The sequence below is a fragment of the Periplaneta americana genome, chromosome 16 (genome assembly GCF_040183065.1).
Source record: "Periplaneta americana isolate PAMFEO1 chromosome 16, P.americana_PAMFEO1_priV1, whole genome shotgun sequence".
NCBI lineage: Eukaryota > Metazoa > Arthropoda > Insecta > Blattodea > Blattidae > Periplaneta > Periplaneta americana.
This window is the reverse complement of record NC_091132.1, coordinates 137,853,724-137,877,729: the sequence shown is the minus strand read 5'-3', so window position 1 is coordinate 137,877,729 and position 24,006 is coordinate 137,853,724. Positions and strand designations below refer to the sequence as shown.

The following is a 24,006-nucleotide window of genomic DNA, read 5'->3' as shown; positions in this document are numbered from 1 at the left end:
TTAAAATGAAAATGGCACAAACAAAACACATTATATAATATATCCTAACCTAAAACAGACATAAAAGTGTATAATTGAGTAGATACTATTATCCCTTCTTCAGTTTGCATCACAAACTTCAACAGCTGAAGTTCTAATCTGTGTCGCCTTGAAGAGGAACAATCCAGTCTTTTGTTCGCATTCTCTATTCCCCATGAGGTTAAGACATGCAAGCGAACTCCTATTCTGACTTAGAATCGAGGGTGGTAGATATTTTCTCCGGATATGTTCCAATTCGACACACCGCAATAAAATATGGCTATAGGAGTCCTTTTCTACGCACAGTGGATAAAGGCGCTCTCTTTCTTCGTTGACAATTTTATTACCCTTCCATGCCCCCCAATCTTAGCCATGCTAAACCTGCTCAACTGGTTAGGAATTTAATTTTTAAAGAATATATATTGATTTAATATGTATATGTATTTGTATGAGTTAAATTGTTAAAATTGAAATTGTATTTTTAAAGTTAATTTATTCATATAATTTTTCTTTCCTTGACCCACTTTGTGTGAAATAAATACCTTTGTTTGTGTTAAGTATGTGTTTATATAACTCCTTGAGCTCGAGTTTTTACTCCTTCAGGGAAGAATTAAGACTGCATTTTTGTACATGTTATTTTACTAACAATAAACAATAAATGTGTTAGAGTAGCGTATTTCCGTTATGAGGTCTAAGGCAGGCAAGAAATTTTACCTGAATGATGAAACGCCACTGATGTAACAGTGACATGCAGTTCTAAACCGGGAGATTGTAGAAGGCACATCTGTCCATCATTGCCGGTGTTATCAGCACTGAAAGTCTCAAGTCCGCAACGACAGGGAAAGTCAAAATATTTCTATATAGGCTATAAATGATGGTGATATTACTACGGATAGAGAGTAAGGTACATACTTATAATACAATAATTTATGGCAATCGAATAGCTTTTTCCAAAGTAAGCCTATAAATCTGTTTATATTCACTGTCTTCCAAAATGTTTGTAGAATCTATTGAGTTTAAATAACAAAGGCAAATAATAATTTACAAAACTGATCTCCCTTTACTTACTTACTTACTTACTGGATTTAAGGAACCCGGAGGTTCATTGCCGCCCTCATATAAGCCAGCCATTGGTCTCTACCATCATATCCCACCTCCCTCAAATCCATTTTAATATTATCCTCCCATCTACGTCTCGGCCTTCCCAAAGGTCTTTTTCCCTCCGGTCTCCCAACTAACACTCTATATGCATTTCTGGATTCGTCCATACGTGCTGCATGTCCTGCCCATCTCAAACTTCTGGATTTTGTTCCTAATTATGTCAGGTGAGAATACAATGCTTGCAGTTCTGCGTTGTGTAACTTTCTCCATTCTCCTGTAACTTCATCCCTCTTAGCCCCAAATATTTTCGTAACAACCTTATTCTCAAACATCCTTAATCTCTGTTCTCTCTCAAAGTTAGAGTCCAAGTTTCACAACCATGCAGAACAACCGATAATATATCTGTTTTATAAATTCTAACTTTCAGATTTTTTGACAGAAGACTAGATGACAAAAGCTTCTCAACCGAATAATAACACGCATTTCCCATATTTATTCTGCGTTTAATTTCCTCCCAAGTGTCATTTATATTTGTTACTGTTGCTCCAAGATATTTGAATTTTTCCACCTCTTCGAAAGATAAATCTCCAATTTTTATAGTTCCATTTTGTACAATATTCTGGTCACGAGACATAATCATATACTTATACTTATCTCCCTTTAGGTTCTTTAAATAAACAACAGATTTTGCAGATACAGTTACTCTCTTTAATATTCGGCCACTTAGGTTTCTAACCAAATCAATGTTTATTCTGATTATCTTAATGACAAATATGAACAACAGAAACTATGAAGTCAACAATTCCTCTTTGAAGATACTACTAAAAAAATTAAACAGTTTATTCTGCATTATAAAATATAAAACTAAATACATAACAAAAAATTGACTATTAGCACAGTCACTTTAATATTCGGCCACTTCAACTTTTAACTAAATTTATCTTCTGTAGAAATTAAACATAAAGCATTTAGTGATCTTAAAATCACTTTCAAGCGTTGGGGCATATTATAAATGTATTTATTAATGTTTTTCAGTGGATATTTTAGCCCATTCCTTCTTTATTTTTTCTTATAATTCACATTTTGAATTTGAAGATATTTTTGATGTTCCTGATTTCAGCTCAGCCCAGAGATTTTATATGGGGTTCAGGCCAGGGCTTTGGGGAGAAGTGTCAATACCTTTGAGACAATTATAAAGGAACCAGTTCCTCACAAGGTAGTATTTGTGTTTAGGGTCGTTATTCTGGTAAAAATTTAAATGTGTCCCTTATGCCCAATTTTTCTGCACTTCTGTGTAAGTGTTGCTTCAATATACGAAGATAGTCTCCCTTCTTAATTATCCTCTCGATTTGTGTCATCTTTCCCACTTCTGTGTAAGTGTTGCTTCAATATACGAAGATAGTCTTTCTTCTTCATTATCCTCTCGATTTGTGTCATCTTTCCAACTTCTGTGTAAGTGTTGCTTCAATATACGAAGATAGTCTTCCTTCTTCATTATCCTCTCGATTTGTGTCATCTTTCCAACTTCTGTGTAAGTGTCGCTTCAATATACGAAGATAGTCTTCCTTCTTCATTATCCTCTCGATTTGTGTCATCTTTCCAACTTCTGTGGAAGTGTTGCTTCAATATACGAAGATAGTCTTCCTTCTTCATTATCCTCTCGATTTGTGTCATCTTTCCCACTTCTGTGTAAGTGTTGCTTCAATATACGAAGATAGTCTTCCTTCTTCATTATCCTCTCGATTTGTGTCATCTTTCCAACTTCTGTGTAAGTGTTGCTTTAATATACGAAGATAGTCTTCCTTCTTCATTATCCTCTCGATTTGTGTCATCTTTCCAACTCCTGCTGCAGAGATGCAACCGCAGATCATGATGCTGCCTCTCCATATTTTACAGTGGGCTGCAAATTCTTCAGTTCAAGTTCTTCGTTTCACTTCCGCCACACGTTTATCTCGCCAACTGAATCAAAAACATTAGACTTGCTCTCGTCTGAAAAAATTACGCCATTTCACCAAGAAACATCTTTATTTACATATTCCCTAGCAAACTGCACTCTCTTTTTTTCTGTTCACGTTACTACTGAGGGGCTTTTTTCTTGCCACTGTGCCATTGATCTCAGCTTTTCTTATTACAAATTTGAATTTAGAATCATTTTAATAAAGCTGTCAAATAAGTCTAATAATAATGAAGAAATAATAATATAATTTTAGTTTTGTTTCCGTCTTGACTTATTTTAATGTTAACCCAGAAGTATACTTGTTAACACATTTTAATATTTTACTTGTGAAAGTAGGAATGAAGGAAACACTTTTTCGTATTTTTTTTACAGCTAAGTTAAAACACACAAAATAATTTTCCTTATATAAAAAGAATTGAAATATTTACTACTTTCTGCAAAAAAAATATTAAAACCACTACCAAACCATTTATTCTGATGCTAGACAGTATTTTATTTTCCCGTAATTGGCTAACTTGGCACTTGACTGGTTCCTGAAATGAGCGATTCAATTGTTATTCAGCACTAAATGAGGCGTAAGGTTGGTCTTTACCTGTCTTTAATCTCACTAGCTTTTGGCTAAGTTACGACTAAGTCTAAGTTAAGTTGTGACTCTGAATATAAATTCTGCTTTTTGCACTTACTGAAGTCTGATGCAAGTGAAAGGAAACTCAAATTAGTTGTTTAACTGTGTTTTATTGCAGTGCATGGAATGAATGATTGGGCGTGAACTAGAATGTTTCTTTATTTTATCGAATTTAATCTTTAAATTAAAAGCATAAATTTATGGAACAAAACAAGATTTTTTATAGCTTTTATTAAGCATGTGCAGCATCACTGTAAAAGCTGACTTCTATACATGGTAATCCATGGGACACCATTGGCTACTGGCGAGCAGAGCTGTTAGAAGTTCGTTCTTTTAAGAATCCACTGTTTACATTCCGCTCACGAGTCACCTATTGTTTTGTAAAATACATTTCAAATGCGGTAGTCGTTCAAAAGAGTCAGTTCGTTCATAAAGTACTCAACGCTAGTCGGAGCACCAACACACAGGACGCGAAGGTTGGTGGAATATCTCCATGTTATTTTCCCCATAAGTCTGTTCTTGGTGGTCTTGTCATTGATTTTGGTGCAGTACTCCAATATTACATTACCGGTATACTTTAAATCTGGGTGTAAAATTACCATTTATATGTATTTATATCTCTTTTTGACGGTGATTTTTCCCCGTATGCCCTTACTCCCTTTTAATTTCTAGCTAAAATTAAATACATTTCACATTTTCATTGCCCCGTAACCAAGGTAGAATACTACGCTAGACAACTCTCTTACCACTTATTCCACATTTATTAATCAAAACTACCCCATCTGTTTTCCGGTCACCACTCCTTGTATTGTTAATTTTCTCAACAATAACATTTAGGAGTTCGGTCGAATCGACTTCAGTAAGGTTTAAAAATTGTATCTTATAACGAAATAGTCACTCAGTAGTTCTACTGCTGTAAAAGACTGTGTAGTTGATGTAGTATTGTTTATGTAGTCTACAGTAATTTTAAAATATATGTAATGAGTGTTTGTATCTACATAGGTAGGCCTACCTACTGTATAGTTCTGTACGTCTAAGCACTAAAAATCGAATGTGAATTAAGATGACACATGAACCCGACGAGTGATGAGTATGATAAATATACCGTGTCTGGCCTATAGGTTTAACATTTTAAGAGAGTATATATTTTAAAGTAAGACATACTTATTGAAAAACTGGTATTGTCTGATAGAGAAAGTAATGCCATTTACGATACATTTCAAATAATTTCAACATGTGCACCCACAGTCGCCCGGCAGATGTTCAACCTATACTCCATCTCCATTCAGGTATTCAGAACATTTGCTGTGTGACGTTAGCTATGGCTTGATAAATATTTCGTCGCAAATTATCTAAATTCTCCACAGGAATGCTGTACACTTGGTCCTTCACAAAACCCCATAGGAAAAAGTCCAGTAGGGTCATATCAGGAGAGCGTGGAGGCCAAGCGAGTGGTTCAGCTCCTCTTCCAATCCATCGACCAGGGAACTTCTCATCCAAACATTCTCGTGCCTGGATAGCAAAGTGCGGTGGGCCCCGTCTTGCTGGAAAATGGTTCCAAGAGGTAATTTATGCACAGAGTAATTTTCCAAATATCCAAATAATTTGTTCCTGTCACTTTTTTTCTCAGCGAAGAAAAATCGGACCTATTATCCTATTTTTCATTAGTGCACACCACACATTTAATTTTGGTGAATTTCTTTCGACCTCAAAAACTTCCCGAGGATTTTCAGTATCCAGATACGATAATTTTGTCTGTTAACTTTCCCACACACATGGAAAGTTGCTTCATCACAGAAGCACACTTAATCCAGGAAAGCACCGTCCTCTTCAGTTTTATTTAAAGCGTCTACAGCAAACGTTTGTCGTTTAAATTTGTCATCAGGATAGATTCGCTGCTATAACTGAATCTTGTAGGCCCGTAGACGTAATCTTTTGTGACTACATCATGAACCGTGGACCGTGGAATGCCGAGCTCTACACTGGCGTGTCCAATTGACCTCTTCGAACTTCTTACGAAGGTCGTACGAATCCTTCCACATTTTCCGCAGACACATTCCGTTTGCTATGGTTCCCACGAGTTGACAAAGACTAAAAGACTACCAGTTTCTCGTAACCGTCTGTCCCATTTCACAATGCTCACATAGGAGGGGACATTGTCGTGACGCCCAAGGTTAAATTCATGGCGAAAATTTCGTTGTACAATAGTGAAAAAAAAAAAAAAAAACACCGGGCCGACGGAATAATCAAAGTCCCCGAAATGAGCCACTGCGTATGCCACGCCCGTATTCACAAGATAGCGAGTAATCTATTGAAATTGTTGTAGTTTTGACTGCTAACGTAGCCCATTTCGGAAGCCATTAGAAAATAAGCTGATTAAATTCATGTTCTGGAAATAATAAGTTAATTAAGTAGTAAAATATCGCTGCAATCGAAAAGTATTGGGAATAAATTTAAATAAGGAACAAAAAAAGTTTCCTTCCCAGGCAGGATTCGAACCACGAAAGTCTTAGTTGCCAGTCTATCTCCTCTGGAGTGAACAAGGCTCTGAAATCAGCTACAAGGGTCGGTCCGGTTTTTTTGCCACTACTGTACATGTTTCACAGATTTCGTTTCAGCCATCTTCGCACATTCTCATCATATGATCATTTTTGTCATTGTTATTATAGTTGCAAGCATAAATTACATGAATTACAGAGACCTACAAATCATATATGAAAGAATTTTTTTTCGGAATCTGATACAACGAAAGTTATAAAAGTTTGTAATGTTAAACCTATAAGCCGGATACGTTGTATACAATTAAATCAGAGTAGGCCTATAACACTACTAAGAAGGAAGTTACATGAACTACAATATATTTCAGTTATAAACTAGATTTTTCGTATGGGCTGTGTTAATTTTGCTAGCCGTTTAAACACATGGTGGAAAAATAACCTTGAAATATATTTGCTATTCGGAAGGAACATATTTACCATAATGGTAGCTATTATTTTTGTATGATTAAAATAGAAGAACCAAAACGAAAAGATAAAAAAAAAAATACATTGAGTATTTTATCAGCCAGTAGTCCTAACAGTCAAAATGATGATATACAATTCCCGTTCCTCTCCAAACATAGACATTAGAATAAATAATAAGGCATCGAAAGAAGTGTTGACTCAGTGAAAACAGTTCCGGTTCAGGTTTCGAATACCCAGATTCAAGTGTGCCTCATCATACAGAGCCAGGAATTTTAGGTGCTAAAAGTTAAGAATGACACTGAGTGTAGATGAATAGAAGTGGTGCCCATAAAGAGGGCTTTAAGCTTAGTTTACAAGAGTCCGATATGTAATAATAGACAACAGAGTCAGAAGGACTGAGCAATGGATCCTGTAAACAGTGCGTTAATTTGTAAGTGGAGTTAAGAGGATTAAACCTTTAACAATACCAAAGGGAAAATACTGAATGACAAGAATGGCATCTCAAAGAAGTGGAGGCATGGCAATGATAAATCGTACGCTAGTTTGTAAGTGGTGGTTAAGAGCATTAGAGACCTTTAGCGGCACCGAAGGGAAAATACTGAATGACATCTCAAAGAAGTGGGGGCATGGCTTTTATATTTATAAACTATAGCGAGGAACAATATTAACTTTTAGCGCCTAAAATTCCGGGCTGTCATCAAGTACATCAAAGTCAGTTACATGGTTTAGTGTGAGATTTGAACCCCAATAAAGCATGGCAGAGCTTATAGGGTCCAGGTTAAAGGAATGAAATTTGCACCTGAAACAGCCGATTGTAAAGTATATTTCAGCGTAAGATTTCTGGATTCACTTGGTAAGAAACATGATTCGACAATTTTGGGCTTACATAAACTGGCCAAAATTGAGCCTGAAAACAATGCTGTTTCATGATGGAAGGTAGCCTACAGTACATGTAAACCCAGTGCCTATGCAGTACGTATAAAATAAATTTATGATTATATGGAACTTCTACTACAAAAAGTGCAATATGACAAATTCATACTCGTATAAGTGAATCATGTGTAGAGATTTCAATGTAATCGTATACACTTAGCTCTTGAGTACGGGAATGAAATGTTATTGTTTTTTTTGTGTGTATAAGAGTAACACCGGTAGTCGTAATCCTATACAATAGGATTACACTATTACTCTATGGGCCGTCATCAGAAACGTCACTTAAAACAATTGTGCATGCATTGTGGTTTAAAAAGCTGCATATAACGTCGAATGGGGAGTAAGCCTTTCGTCATATATCTTGAGTGTATTATTGAGTGGGGATCTGTTTCGGTGAAGTACGGTATACTCCAGATAGTGTAATATGGCATTGACCAATTCCTACTACGTTAGTGTATTTTAGGGTAATCTTAGAGTGTAAAATCTCTATCACGCCTAGTTTTATCGGATAGTGGGCGTGAAAGAGTGTGCGCTGTGTTTTGTTTGTTGTCACACTATATCATGCTTTTCATTATATTCGAGATTTGTGGGTTCAAAATCCTACAAGTGCAATGGATTATTAATATTGTAACGTTTATTTTACTTGTACCACCACGCACCCGATAACAATGTGGTTATTATTCTCAATAATTCACCCTACAACAATGGGTATTCCACTCAACATAGCAACACAATAGTCGTTATTGCACTCCACACGACGACAATGACAATACACGTGTATTATTGAGAAAAACAAATGCACTCCTAATTACAGTGAATGTTCACAAAGCACTAAGTGCAGAACAAAACCGTGAATTTCAGTTCACAGTTCGCTTGCCTTGGCTAGCTCTTTTAGCTCACTGTTCAAGTTCACTGCACATCGAACTCAGGTCTTCCGGACGTGTCGCACTCGCCTGGACACTGCCACAGTTACGGACTCACTCAAATTCACTGCACGTCGAATTCAGGTCCCCCTTGCTCGCTGCTGTCCAAGACTTGAAGGCTGACTGAAGACTGAAGACTAACTGACTGACTCCCCAAGACTGCTTCTCGCTTTTATTTATTAAACCGTAACTTCTGGAATCTTCGATTCACGTGGCTTTCTGAATCTTCGAGAGGAATACGCTTCTAGATGTTTCCATGCTCTCTCCTCTCCGCTCCGCTCCGTCGCCGTAGTTCTTATCGCTCGCTCCATGCCGCGCTACAGCTCCTACCGAAGCTCGAGTTTCCGTTTCCCCGCGCCTTGCCTCTCGCAAAATGCGTGCGCAACTCCCTAACGCGACCAGAATCTTCCAACATGGCGCCACATTATGTATAAAATCCTTAGCATAACTTTCTCCGTAAGTAAAGCAGACTTTCTCCGTAAGTAAAGCAGAAAGGTTCATGTTGCAGATTTGCGGCATGTAATGAGAGGACTCCAATAAAATTTACCGGCTATTTCTCTCCAATGTTAAAATTTGAAGCTTCCACAATATGTCCATAATTATTGTAAACTAGTGCGCATGGGCTTGTTTCAGAGTCCGTCATCCGTTACACCCATTGTTGAGTTCTTCTAATTAAGTCAGCGTAGCGTCTACAGAGTCTATGGCCTTGAATTTAATTTTTTGGAGGCGACACTATGACCCAGCACTGCGACATTTCAAGATCTATTTCGCTAACCCTCAAGCTAGGAGCATTCCCAAATCGACTCCGGCTGACTACATTAAGGTTTGCTGCGTACCCAGGTTTCGAGCAGGAAAACCCCTCTCGTTTCTAGGCCAGCCTCCTCCGTGCATCGCCAGCCGGCGTTCGAGGGTTGCTATGGAATGGTGGAATGGAGAAATGTTGACGGAATGATGTAGATGACTAATATTAGGGAAACGGGAGAACTCCGAGAAAAACTCCAATTGCAACCTTATTCGCCACAAGTGTCGCTATCAGAGGTCTGCATCGGAGGTTTCGCTCGAGCGTCAAGTAGTTCATAGCATAATTCGATAGGTAGCGCACATGCCTGATGGGTAAAATTGTCACGAGCGATAAATCCTCGAACGGTATAAGCCGAGCGTTAGACATTCGTTCTTGTTACAGTGATGAACTGTGTAGTAACATTCATAGATATTTATCATTTCAAAACTTTGCAGTGTTTAACTAACCTCTCCATAGTACAACTACAAACTTGTTTTAAAATGTAATATAAATGTTGTAGGTAAATTTCCCCCCCCCCCACACAGGAGTAATTTTGTTTTTGCCATATCTGATAGATGTTATTGGATGTAAATGTAATTATTATAAACGGCGGAGAATACAATCACGATAATGCAATAATAATAATAATAATAATAATAATAATAATAATAATAATAATAATAATAATAATAATAATAATCTCTAATTAGTGTATCAATCTTTGCGTCTGTAACAGTTGTGCAGCATGATTATTCGTTTTATTATATTTTCTGTGACGTTATCTCTGTACTAATATTATTATTAATCTACTGCTATATCAATAATATTTTGTAAAACGTTTCTACATTGTCGCAGTATATAGGCGGAACACTATGTATGGACCTATCATATTGTATATGTGTAAATCAAATATTGAATAATTATTATTAATTAGCAATAATAACTGTATATCGAAGTTTTTCATACTATTTTATTTATAACTTCATGTTCCTGTTTTGGTACGTTCCATTGACTGTTCCATTAAACGTTTGTCATAAACGCAGAAAATAAAGCCTTATTTTTACCGTGTGAGGAAACATATGTGTATCTTATCTGTCGCCTTTCATACAAGATAAGACATGTCGGTGAGATGACCTTGTGCTGTGCTTCTATTTATTACGAGCGTATCACGACCGATCGTATCTCACTCGAGGGTACGACACTCGACCAAGTTCAAGCGAGCGATTTAACTCCAATGCAGCACTCTGGTCACTATGGATTTTTCAGTGGACTTGAACCCGGACCGCCTACATGACGGCTGAAGGTCTCACCACTCAGCTACTACACAGGACGTCTATGACCTTCCTAATGCCAGTATTTGTTTGCAACATATAGTAATCTGGAGGTTCTCATACTTCGTCGGAAGCCGTTCATCTCAACTGCCAGAGCTTGAATAAAACATATGACCGTGTACAAAGACGATTTATTACCTTCGTTAATGTTTAATTTGTCCTAATTGTCCGGGTAGAGAGGAATGAATTGCACCAACACCATTCAGTACGCAGGACCGAGTCGCGGCGATGTTTTTATTGTCGCCTGGAAGCCATGGTGTAGGTTCCAATCCTGTCTCTGGCATGAACGTTTGATAGTTGTCAGTATAATGTCCTACATTGTTTTATGAGGCGCGATATCTTATTGATTGTACGTTATATTTCGTCAGTATAGTCTAATGATGTCAAAAAAGTTCAGGTCTGGACTTGCATTGACGTTATTCCAGCGCCACAGAAAATTTAATGCCTATGTGATACAGTGAACCATGATATTTTATTAGAGAAATTAAACTTGTTAGGCATTAATGGTCATATTCTAAGTTTATTTAAACCATTTTTGAATAACAGAAATCATGTAACTAAAATTGGTGATGAATTTAGTTTTACTCAAAATATAAAAGTAGGGCTCCCTCAGGGCACTGTTCTTGGTCCAATTTTATTTTTGTTTTATATAAATGATTTGTTATTAACTGATTTACGCAAATATAATGGTGTTATATATGCATATGCGGATGATACCGTAATTCTTTTTGGTGAAAAATCTTGGAAAGGCACTTATATTAATGCGAATAATGGATTACAGGTAATTAAAGAGTGGTTTGATTCAAGCACAGCCAAAACAACTGTTGTTCCGTTTTCACTAAGTTCCAGTGGTCTTAAATCTCCTCAATCATCTTTTGAGCTCAAAATTCGTCATTGTGAGTCTTCTTCTCAATGTGAATGTCCCATATTAATCGAATCCTCAGAAGTTAAGTATTTACGCATTAAAATCGACCAACACTTACGATGGAATAAACATATTACATATTTATGCAATAGATTACATAAAAAAATTATATCTTTGTTATACTTCGGTCATACTTAACAGTTAATATTTTACGTCTCATTTATTTGACTTGATTTCAATCCATTCTCCAGTAAGGAATTTTAGGGTTGGGAATTGCTTGTAATTGAGGACCGTTTTTGCAGAACTTGCTAACAGAAAAAACTAAATTTTACCGGAGAGACAAAACACTATAGTAAGCAAGTTTTGCTGTATCTCTTACTTATAGCAGAAAGCAAGTTTTGAAAAAACGATCACACTTTGACACACTACAATGAAGAGAAATAACCCAAATTTACTAAGACGTTTTGAACATCATGTAGAGGCCTGCCTTATGTTAACGAATCCATCAAAATCTCAATTTTGCAAATTTTGCAGTTAGCAAGTTTTGCAAAAACGGTCCTCAATTCTAATCTCACTCCACTAATACTTATTCAGAAAATAATAATTAAAATATGCCTTAATAAACCAATTGATTACTCGTCCGAACTTTCGTTCACTGATTTTAATGTTTTGAAAATTAAACAGATTTATTATATTGCCTTATTAAATTTCAGACATAAAAATCGCAGTAAATTCAAATTGTATCATCATAAATATGGAACTAAAAGATCCGATTTTATAAGACTAGAGAATCCAAAGTGTTTCACAAGCACAGCTCTTAGCCATGGTACCTAATTTGGTCCAAGGTTATATAATAAAATAATTGAAAAATACCCAAATTTGGAAATAATTTTAGTTTCAGAAAATAGCGTTAGGAATTTAAATTTAAAGAATATATATTGATTTAATATGTATATGTATTATTTTGTATGAGTTAAATTGTTAAAATTGAAATTGTATTTTTTAAAGTTAATTTATTCCTATAATTTTTTTCGTTGACCCACTTTGTGTCAAATGATTATCTTTGTTTGTGTTATGTATGTGTTTAGATAACTCCCTGAGCATGAGCTTTACTCCTCCAAGGAAGAATTAAGACTGTATTTTTGTACATGTTATTTTACTAACAACAAACAACAATGTACTAGTCGCCACTGATTTAATGCGAGGATCAGGTCGCATGTTTTATCACAAAATGTGTCAATTTGCAATTATCTGCACATACGAATTGATTAGCTGGAACGCCTAGTTTATGTTCCTGTTTACGTCACCGTTCTCATTAAATGATGTAATTTGCTTCACAAAGAGCAGTGAGAAGGGGGAAGTGGGTGGGTGCAATAGCTGCATGTGGGCTCGTTTCATTCAGGCCCTTTGTGATGCGCTCATACCAGACTGTGACTTGTGCTACATACTAATGTTACTGAGAGTATTTTTACATAATTTTTCTGAGATCATTATATTATTAAAATGATTATCTCCACTGCTACTGGGGTCGTAGTATTCCGGAAACAAATACAACGAACCCCTGACGTGATGAGCGACCCCTCTGGTCTTACCGTGTGCATTAACTATGGTGCAATTTGTTTTGAGATATCTTCAATCGTTTTCAATTCATGAAATGATAATCGTCACAATAATGACACAAAAAGGAATGTCTACAAAATGTGCTCATTATATTGTCCATTTTATGTTTTTCCAACCGCTTTTAGCATTCCCGGGTTGACTTTAGCACAGGCTTCAATGATACGGTTCTTTAAATGTTCCAAATTCTCCATTTTCTCTTCATATACCAAGATCCTTATGTAACCCCAAAAGAAAAGAATCAAGGGATGTTAAATCTGGAGACCTGGTTGGCCATTCTACTGGTCCACGCCGTCCAATCCAATGCCCAGGGAACTGTGCGTCCAGTCTGCTGCAACATTTCTTTGGCGTAACCCACCAGAATGAACGATATCAATTCTTTCCCCTTTCGATAATGCTATCACGACAATCAAGAAATTTGTTATAGGAAAGCTTCAAATAATCACAACAATGCATTGAAACTGTCACAGGTTGACCAAACAGTAAAGCGGGAAAAGTTAATTACCAGAACTGTATAAAAATACCTTTTCCAAAGCCTCCTTAGAACTGTACCATGTTACAAAATATCTATAGATGCAGTAACTAATGTTTGTGTCATTATGACAGTTATCTTTAAATAACTTGAAAACGATTAGATATGTCTCAAAACAGGTTACATCATTGTTTTTCTTTTTCAGAAATTTTCACATGATTTTGAGTACTTACTTGACCCCCTTTCCATTTCAAATTTCAAATTTGCATCCAAAATGGCGGTTTTTGAGATAACTGAAGGCTAGAATCGAATGTGTCACTGGTAGAGCATTTGGTCTACAAATACTGGTAACCCTATAGTAATCGAAAATAAAGGATATTATGGAAGATATTCGTATGGTTCCAGACTTTTGATTCATTCTGTATTTGTACAGTTCATATAACTTTTAATTTCGATTGTCAGAAATACAGAAATAATATTAGAAATTATGATTACAATATAGCAAAGTTATCCCATTATAAGCCCTAGAGTGGTGGGATGTTTAAGCTCACACCTCGCGAAACAATGGACACGTAATAGCAGTAGGGATACCAGTGCTGTAGTATGTTGACCTTTGCACTCAGAAAACACCGTGGTCTTTCCAGCAGAATAGTACGGATGGAAGGATTAAACCAATGGGAAATCAAGGACCCCGTCTAGAATCGAAACCTCTACCTTCCGGTTTGCAGCGCAATGACTTAACCGCGAGTCTCGATTACAATTATACACGCACAGTTATTTTATCATTTTTATGAACCATTAACTGCATGTACAGTAGCTATTTACTTAAACTGTAATGCTTTTGTAACAGAACATTCCTCTGTCATTTTTCTTTCTTTTCTTCCCCTTCTTCACTTCCTTCCTCGTCTCGTTTTCTTCCTCTTAATTTTATCCCCTCTTTCCTCTTTTTGTTCTTTTTCTTTCCCTCTTTTCTCTTCCATTCTTCTCCTCGATTCTCTTCCTTTTCTTCCTTTCATTCAATCCCCATATTTCTTCTCGTTCTCTTCCTTTTCTTCCCCTTTCTTCTTTTTCTTTTCTTTCTATTCTCTTCCTTTTGCCCCCTTTCTTCTGTTTCTTTTCTGCCTCCGTTCTCTTCCTTTTCATCCGCTTCCTTCTTATTCTCTTCCTTTTCTTCCTCTTTCTTCTCTTTCTTTTGCCTTCATTCTCTTCCCCTTCCTTCTCTTTCTTTTCTTCCTATTCTCTTCCTTTTCTTCCCCTTTCTTCGCTTTCTTTTTTGCCTTCGTTCTCTTTCTTTTCTTCCCCTTCTCTTCCTTTTCTTCCAATTTTCTTCTTATTCTCTTCCTTTTCTTCCCCTTTCTTCACTTTCTTTTGTGCCTTCGTTCTCTTCCTTTTCTTCCCCTTCTCTTTCTTTTCTTCCTATTTTATTCTTATTCTCTTCCTTTTCTTTCCTTACTTCGCTTTGTTTTTTACCTTCGTTATCTTTCTTTTCTTCCCCTTCTTTCTCTTTCTTTTCTTCCTATTTCTTCCTTTTCTTTCCCTTTCTTCGCTTTTTTGCCTTCGTTATCTTCCTTTTCTTCCCCTTCATTCTCTTTCTTTTCTTCTTATTCTCTTCCTTTTCTTCCCCTTTCTTTGCTTTCTTTTTTGCATTCGTTCTCTTTCTTTTCTTCCCCTTCCTATTCTCCTCCTTTTCTTCCCCTTTCTTTTCTTTTTCCTTCGTTCTTTTCCTTTTCTTCCTCCCGCCTTCTATTTATTTTCTTTTCCTCCATTCTTTTCCTTTTATTTTCATTTTCTTTCGTTCCTGTCTCTTCAATTTTGTTTCCCTCTTTTTCTTCAATTTTTCCTTTATTTTTCTTTCATTTTCCCATATTTTCTCGTCCGTTTTCCTTTGCTTCCTCTTCCATTTGCTTTTGCTTTCCCCTTTTCTGCCCTGCTTTCTCTTCCCTTGTCCCACCGCTTTCTCATCCTTTATCCCTCTATTTTCTCTTCCTTTTCTTCCTCTGCTTTCTTTTTCCTTTTGTTTCTCGTATTGTTTTCATAATTTTTCTTTCTTCTACTTTGTCTCTTTTGTGTTTTTTATTCTTCTTTCTCTCTGCTTCAATTTACGTTCTTTTTCTTCTTTTATTCTTCTTCTTAAAGTTGAATAGAGATTTATTCGTTGCTACTTATCATTACTTCACCCTCCTGGTAATGTACTCCTGTCTTTCGTCTTTCTGTTGATTAGTCCTAAAATAGACTTTTGGGAATACGATCTTCTGACATCTTTAAAATACATTGTTTCCATTATTGTTAATATTTTTTTTATCGTATTTTGTTCTGAAATGTGCCTATATAGTCTTCTTAATATGTTGGATTTTAATTAGTAGAGTCTTGTACGTCTCTTTACAGTTCCGTCTATGTCGGTCAGGTATCGAAATCAATCTCCAATAATTAATTACATGATTAAATATTCAGATTTCGAAAGCACACATTAGTAAATTTCCTATTTTGTAATATTTTAATCTAAAATATTTATAGTTTTACTTTTGCACATGTCGGACCGGGTGACTACGCGATCTAAGGCGGTACAATCCGAAGGTGCGTGGGTTCGAATTCCGTCTGGGTTATGTATGAACGTCCTTCGTTAATATTCCGTTCTGGGTGTGTCTCGTTGGATGCCTTTACTGTCTATTGACCGCAGGGTAGGGGGTGCCAAAATATCGTCGTTGTTCCTGCAATAACTCCTATGTGACATATTTATCGATTTTCATATTTTTGCACTATTAAATGACTTAAATAGTGATATAGCAAATACTAAATTCTCCTATATGTAATTATATTTCTTTCTTTCGAAAATGTAAGAATTCACAATCTCCTATGTACGGCTGCCATAGGATGAATAAATGTGTTTTTTCTTCCTACTGAAAAATTTTATATTTTGCACACAGGAGTTGTTACAGCAACAACGAGGATATATGTGTAGATGTTTAGTGCGTGTAGTCCATAGATCGTTCCCTTATAGGTAGGTATTGTGTGTAAGTCCTACAACACGAAGTTGACGAAAATAGAACAAAATAAATAAAACTTTTATACATTTTAGTGATTATTGTGGAAAAGGAAATTGTACCAGAACAATGGAAGGAGTCCATAATCGTACCTATCTTTAAGAAGGGGGACAAGACTAACTGTAGTAACTTTCGAGGAATATCACTTTTGTTGACGTCGTACAAAATTTTGTCCAATATTCTTTTAAGAAGATTAACTCCATATGTAGATGAAATTATTGGGGATCATCAGTGTGGTTATAGGCGTAATAGATCAACTATTGATCAGATATTTTGTATTCGACAGATAATGGAGAAAAAATGGGAGTATAAGGGTACACTGCATCAGTTATTCATAGATTTCAAAAAGGCATATGACTCGGTTAAGAGAGAAGTTTTATATGATATTCTTATTGAATTTGATATTCCCAAGAAACTAGTTCGATTAATTAAAATGTGTCTCAGTGAAACGTACAGCAGAGTCCGTATAGGTCATTTTCTGTCAGATGCGTTTCCAATTCACTGTGGGCTAAAGCAAGGAGATGCACTATCACCTTTACTTTTTAACTTCGCTCTAGAGTATGCCATTAGTAAAGTTCAGGATAACACAGAAGGTTTGGAATTGAACGGGTTACATCAGCTTCATATCTATGCGGATGACGTGAATATGTTAGGAGAATTTCCACAAACGATTAGGGAAAACGCGGAAATTCTACTTGAAGCAAGTAAAGCGATAGGTTTGGAAGTAAATCCCGAAAAGACTAAGTATATGATTATGTCTCGAGACGAGAATATTGTACGAAATGGAAATATAAAAATTGGAAATTTATCCTTTGAAGAGGTGGAAAAATTCAAATACCTGGGAGCAACAGTATCAAATCTAAATGATACTCGGGAGGAAATTAAACACAGAATAAATATGGAAAATGCCTGTTATTATTCCGTTGAGAAGCTTTTGTCATCCAGTCTGCTGTCAAAAAATCTGAAAGTTAGAATTTATAAAACAGTTATATTACCGGTTGTTCTTTATGGTTGTGAAACTTGGACTCTACCTTTTGAGAGAGGAACATAGGTTAAGGGTGTTTGAGAATAAGGTGCTTAGGAAAATATTTGGGACTAAGAGGGATGAAGTTACAGGAGAATGGAGAAAGTTACACAACACAGAACTGCACGCATTGTATTCTTCACCTGACATAATTAGGAACATTAAATCCAGACGTTTGAGATGGGCAGGACATGTAGCACGTATGGGCGAATCCATAAATGCATATAGAGTGTTAGTTGGGAGGTCGGAGGGAAAAAGACCTTTGGGGAGGCCGAGACGTAGATGGAGAGATAATATTAAAATGAATTTGAGGGAGGTGGGATATGATGATAGAGACTGGATTAATCTTGATCAGGATAGGGACCTATGGCGGGCTTATTTGAGGGCGGCAGTGAACCTCCGGGTTCCTTAAAAGTCAGTAAGTAAGTAAGTAAGTAAGTAAGTAAGTAAGTAAGTAAGTAATTATTGTAAGAAAACTTCCTATAAATTACACATAAATCTGAAGAATGGTAGACAAGCCGAGGCGTAGATCTGTTGGATAGCTGAGAAAATCTGGATTGGATTCCGGAAAGGTAATATAAATTTCTGGCAAAAAAACTGCTTTTGAAATGAATATCAGATTATTTCGCCCTCATTCCTTGTGATTTCTGTTTCTAATCTCGTCATGCCACTGCATAGCATGAAGAATAGCTTTTGCAGCTCAGAAAACACATTAAAATAACATAAGGCCATGATATCTGTACTAAAATAATTACACTACTTCAAACATCGTAATGACTTACCTGGAGATGAAAATTCGCCCGGCACGAATCTGTGGGCACATCCACATGCTCTGTAGTAGGGCTCCTTGGATACGATCCCAGTCGATCGAGGACTCTTGCTACGGGCTCGTCGCTCCATGTCTTCTCTTCTATCAAACTCTTCCCATTTCTCTCGTCACTCAGTTATATAATATTTTATACAGTTTTTTGCATTAATTTATCACAATGAACAATAGACTTCCTCTTGTGACTCTTTGCACATGATACGAAGTAATTTTTGTCAATGTCGCATTTGTTTACATAAAAACTAATAATTATATTGGTGTAAATGTAAAAGTTAGAACACAATTTAATTAGTATACACAAACTAGTTGAATTATTTTTAAATTTCGTATTACTAATAAATTACTGGTTTTGATTTGAATTTATTCCTATTCGAATGGTGCCAACCTGATAATGATAACACTGTAGTGTTGAAATTTTCTTCAGTTGGTATTGCGTAGAACGAACATTTTCAGCGACGTTTGTCCAGAGTAATCAGGTTCAACTAAAACAAAAGAAAATGTTACATCTGTTTAGAACGAAATGTCCCTGTGACTTCAACTCTCACTCTCAGCTTTATCCACTGCAAGATTCGGCAAATGTTTGTGCGATATGGGCTGCGGGGGGTGTATATCGATCCGGTCGCTGATGCCCCGTAGTTTCTGTTCTGGGTGGTCCTCGTCTCTCGTCACTAGACTCGTCTCGTCGCGCATCTTACGATTTGTTACAAATAACACTTTGATCTAGTTGCTAGGTAAAAGCAACAACGAAGTAGCGGCCATTTTCAAATTACTTTTAGAACTTTTATTATTATTATTATTATTATTATTATTATTATTATTATTATTATTATTATTATTATTATTATACTTCTTACATTATCAATCTTTTACATGGAAAGGCGACTTTCTATAACATATTTTAGGAACTGAGAATCAGGACGTTTTTGTTTTGTTACAAGAAATCGGAATATGCATGTTCCATTAAAATTGATACGTATTTTATTACAAATACGTATATTTTTTTCGCGAAAATCTGAACAGAATTAATATTATATGTATCATTAATATCCAAAATTGTACTAACAAACGCTTAAGATATAAAGGAAAAATCAGTGATGAAAGGAGAGTAGGTATAATAAACTCTGTATTCACTCACTCACTCACTCACTCACTCACTCACTCACTCACTCACTCACTCACTCACTCACTCACTCACTCACTCACTCACTCACTCACTCACTCACTCACTCACTCAAAGTTTTCTGCCCGTGGACAGACCTTTCACTGCAAACCCAACATTCTCCAATATTTCCTATTTTCTGCCTTCCTCTTAGTATCTCTGTATGATCAATAATCTTAAGGGGTTTAAGTACAGCTTTCAGTAATAAAATTTTGGAAATATTCAACATTTTTATCCTCCATTATTGTATCTTGTACTTACTTACTTACTTACTTACTGGCTTTTAAGGAACCCGGAGGTTCATTGCCGCCCTCACATAAGTCCGCCATTGGTCCCTATCCGGTGCAAGATTAATCCAGTCTCTATCATTATATCCCACCTCCCTCAAATCCCTTTTAATATTATCTTCCCATCTACGTTTCGGCCTCCCCAAAGGTATCTTTCCCTCCGGCCTCCCAACTAACATTCTATATGCATTTCTGGATTCGCCCCTACGTGCTACATGTCCTGCCCATCTCAAACGTCTGGATTTAATGTTCCTAATTATGTCAGGTGAAGAATACAATGCGTGCAGTTCTGTGTTGTGTAACTTTCTCCATTCTCCTATAACTTCATCCCGCTTAGCCCCAAATATTTTTCTAAGAGCCTTATTCTCAAAGTGAGAATCCAAATTTCACACCCATACAGAACAACCAATAATATAACTGTTTTATAAATTCTACTTTCTGATTTTTTGACAGCAAACTAGATGACAACAGCTTCTCAACCGAATAATAACACGCATTTCCCATATTTATTCTGCGTTTAATTTCCTCCCAAGTGTCATTTATATTTGTTGCTGTTGCTCCTAGATATTTGAATTTTTCCACCTCTTCGAAGGATAAATCTCCAATTTTTATGTTTCCATTTCGTACAATATTCTGGTCACGAGACATAATCATATACTTAGTCTTTTCGGGATTTACTTCCAAACCTATCGCTTTACTTGCTTCAAGTAGAATTTCCGCGTTTTCCCTAATCGTTTGTGGAAATTCTCCTAACATATTCACGTCATCCGCATAGATATGAAGCTGATGTAACCCGTTCAATTCCAAACCTTCTGTGTTATCCTGAACTATCCTAATGGCATATCTAGAGCAAAGTTAAAAAGTAAAGGTGATAGTGCATCTCCTTGCTTTAGCCCACAGTGAATTGGAAACGCATCTGACAGAAACTGACCTATACGGACTCTGCTGTACGTTTCACTGAGACACATTTTAATTAATCGAACTAGTTTCTTGGGAATACCAAATTCAATGAGAATATCATATAAAACTTCTCTCTTAACCGAATCATATGCCTTTTTTAAATCTATGAATAACTGATGCACTGTACTCTTTTACTCCCATTTTTCTCCAATATTTGTCGAATGCAAAAAATCTTATCAATAGTCGGTCTATTACGCCTAATTATAATATTTAAAATCCTAAACAAATCCTAAAACATGGGTTGAAAAAAACTATTTTTGTTTTTTAAAACATAAAAATCCGGGGCTTGATTATAACTTATGGTACCTTTATTCGGCTCACCTGTATAAAAGAGGAGGCCCATGCGAGAGGCGGAAACCAAAGCCGTGTGTAAAGATTTGCCTATATATTGGAAGTAGATTTTTGTGTATAGTTAATGTTAACAGAGTGAGAAGCGAATCTTACCTTTTAAATCCGCTTGTAGCACAGACACTGGAATTTCTGTAGGGCGAGCTGCAGTGTGTTGGGGACAATGCAGAGATGCACACGCATTGTTGCGATGTGTGCAGGCGGAACTGCCCGGTGTCATACCGGATAACGCTACCTGCCTCCGGTTACACTGGTTGGCCTTCACAAGGTCACCGGAAATTCTTTGTAATAGAGTTTTTGTGGATTTAATCATTACTCAAAATGGAACACACGCGATATACAGCGTGCTGCTTCTTCATCCAATGTGGCTCGAGTGGTACCGCGTATAGCTACAAATCCAACTCGTTTCCCAGCGTATAACAAGTCTGATAGTATCGTCCTTCTTTTAAGGTACACGGGAAGTATGAATCTACCTAAAATACAGCTACTCATATTCTGCTTTGTATATCATGAGTAGAGCCCGGATGTTTAGCAAAATACCTTTATTACTGGGTAGAAGTAAATCATTATTTGCATAGAAATGTTAAATGTTATGTTTTATTTAACGACGCTCGCAACTGCCAAGGTTATATCAGCGTCACCGGTGTGCCGGAATTTGGTCCTGCAGAAGTTCTTTTACATGCCAGTAAATCTACTGAAATGAGCCTGTCGCATTTAAACACTTAAATGCCATCGACCTGGCCCGGGATCGAACCCGCAACTTCGGGCATAGAAGGCCAACTCTATACCAACTGTGCCAACCAGTCGACTATTAGCATAGGTATAAATGTGATTTGGAGTAAATAAAAGTGCTAGAACCAATTTTTATTTTGCCTATTTTGCCTTTTTAAGGTGTTTCTTACTAATAAATGCCCTTTTTTTTTTTTTGTAATTTTAAAGCAATATTTCTTGTTTATTTGTAATACTCTAACTAATTGTGATGTAATGTGTATGAAATTTAAATATTTGAAACAATGACTAACTTTTTACTAACAATAGTAAATGAAAGTAATTTATTGCGGTGCTTAATCTGCTAATAATTTCTTGCTTTAATACTTTTGTGTAATATGAATAATGATCGATGTGGAGTAACGGCCAGAGCGTCTGGCCGCGAAACCAGATGGCCCGGGTTCGAATCCCGGTCGGGACAAGTTACCTGGTTGATGTTTTTTCCGGGGTTTTCCCTCAACCCAATACGAGCAAATGCTGGGTAACTTTCGTTGCTGGACCCCGGACTCATTTCACCGGCATTATCACCTTCATTTCATTCAGACGCTAAATAACCTAGATGTTGATAGAGCGTCGTAAAATAACCCAATAAAATAAAAAAATGATCGATAATTCACAGTTACAAATATATTATCATGTCTTCACGGTACCAACAATCAACTTTATAATTTTAAATATCAAGCTCGTTCTCACAGAAATTGTCACATAGCTTTCATATTTTCAAATCTCTTTGTTACAATTTTGTTTATTATTGTAGGAGAAAGAAATTGAGTAAGGAATAGTCAGTTATTGTCGGGTGACAGAAGGTATAAGATCGGTTAGCTAGAATGCCTAAATTCAGTAAACCATTGAAAAGTAAACTTTATGCTTACGTTAGTGAATTTATGTTGATATAAATTAAATTCATTGCTAAAATATATTATGCCTTTTTAAAATATATAATTCCCTTTTCAAAGATTATTGTGTCTTTTTTACGTTTTATTGCTTTTTTTTTAACTGTTATAACTGTTATAACTGTCTATTTTAACTGTTATAAATGCCTAAACATCCGGCCCCTAATCACGGGTTTTAAAGGTCATTTATTCAAAGTTCTAAGGCATATAGCTACAGCTATCTTCAGTTAAGCTACCCTGTGATTTTCATTGACTTGGTGGTAATAGATTTTGTTTAAAAATACATACATATTCAGAGCCAAGTTAAAACACTGTCATATAGGCTTTATGTTCTGTGCCATCCACTCATTAAGTAATGACATAACACATTTCAAAATTATTTTTTTTAACATATTCCACAAGCTATTATTTTGGCCTGCGAAGAAAAATTGATTTTGGAAGTGAAAGATATTTTGTAAAATATATCTGGAAAATAAGAATACATTTTAGAGCAAAATAAAAACCTCTGCAACGCCTGCTTTGTCCACCACCAATCATTTCACACAAATCCATCACAAATTGAGACTATCTACTGCTTGAAGAAGAGTATTCTCGTAATGAAATATCTTTATTTAATTTTTCATTAAATACAATTTCATAAATTCACTATGTTTTTTTTTTCGTGCTGCAGTGTTTTTGCATATGCTTTCTTTTACTTCCTATTACCTGTGATTCACATAGGCCTACTATGTATACAATATGTTCGCCGTTTATTGTGAAATATTCACTTCCAACTTATATAATTTATGACTTGAATAATTTGAGTTAGATGCAGGGAATTCCTATCAGACTCACCGGGTTGCCTGGAGCTTGAGTTCCTACAAGATGAGTGTTTGTGAACTGACTGTACAATACGTACCTGATGCATGGCGCAGCAGTAAACATATGTAATGCTTCACCCTTCAAGACGTTGCGGGCTGAATTCGGGGCTAAACCTTCGGACTTTAATTATTATCAACCAAGAAAGAGGCGATAATAAAGATATCTCAAAGACGCTTTTGGACATCTGAATTGAAATTCAAACTAGACAACTTCCAGTTCAGGTTCGTGACATAACAATGATGATATTGGTGAC

At 36.1% G+C, this 24,006-nt stretch overlaps 1 protein-coding gene and 1 long non-coding RNA gene across 4 annotated transcripts in view; one reads left to right on the top strand and one right to left on the bottom strand.

The window, feature by feature from the left end:
* Positions 1 to 24,006, top strand: part of LOC138691257 (uncharacterized) — a 166,370-nt gene that overhangs the window by 62,308 nt on the left and 80,056 nt on the right. The window lies entirely within an intron of this gene.
* LOC138691256 (uncharacterized) overlaps positions 1 to 24,006 on the bottom strand; it is a 112,399-nt gene that overhangs the window by 86,363 nt on the left and 2,030 nt on the right. For all 3 annotated transcript variants that reach the window (XM_069813078.1, XM_069813077.1, XM_069813079.1), the window contains exon 2: positions 18,434 to 18,959. In XM_069813078.1, the coding sequence (XP_069669179.1) occupies positions 18,434 to 18,480 (47 nt within the window). In that variant the 5' untranslated portion in view covers positions 18,481 to 18,959. The remainder of the gene's footprint in view (positions 1 to 18,433; positions 18,960 to 24,006) is intronic.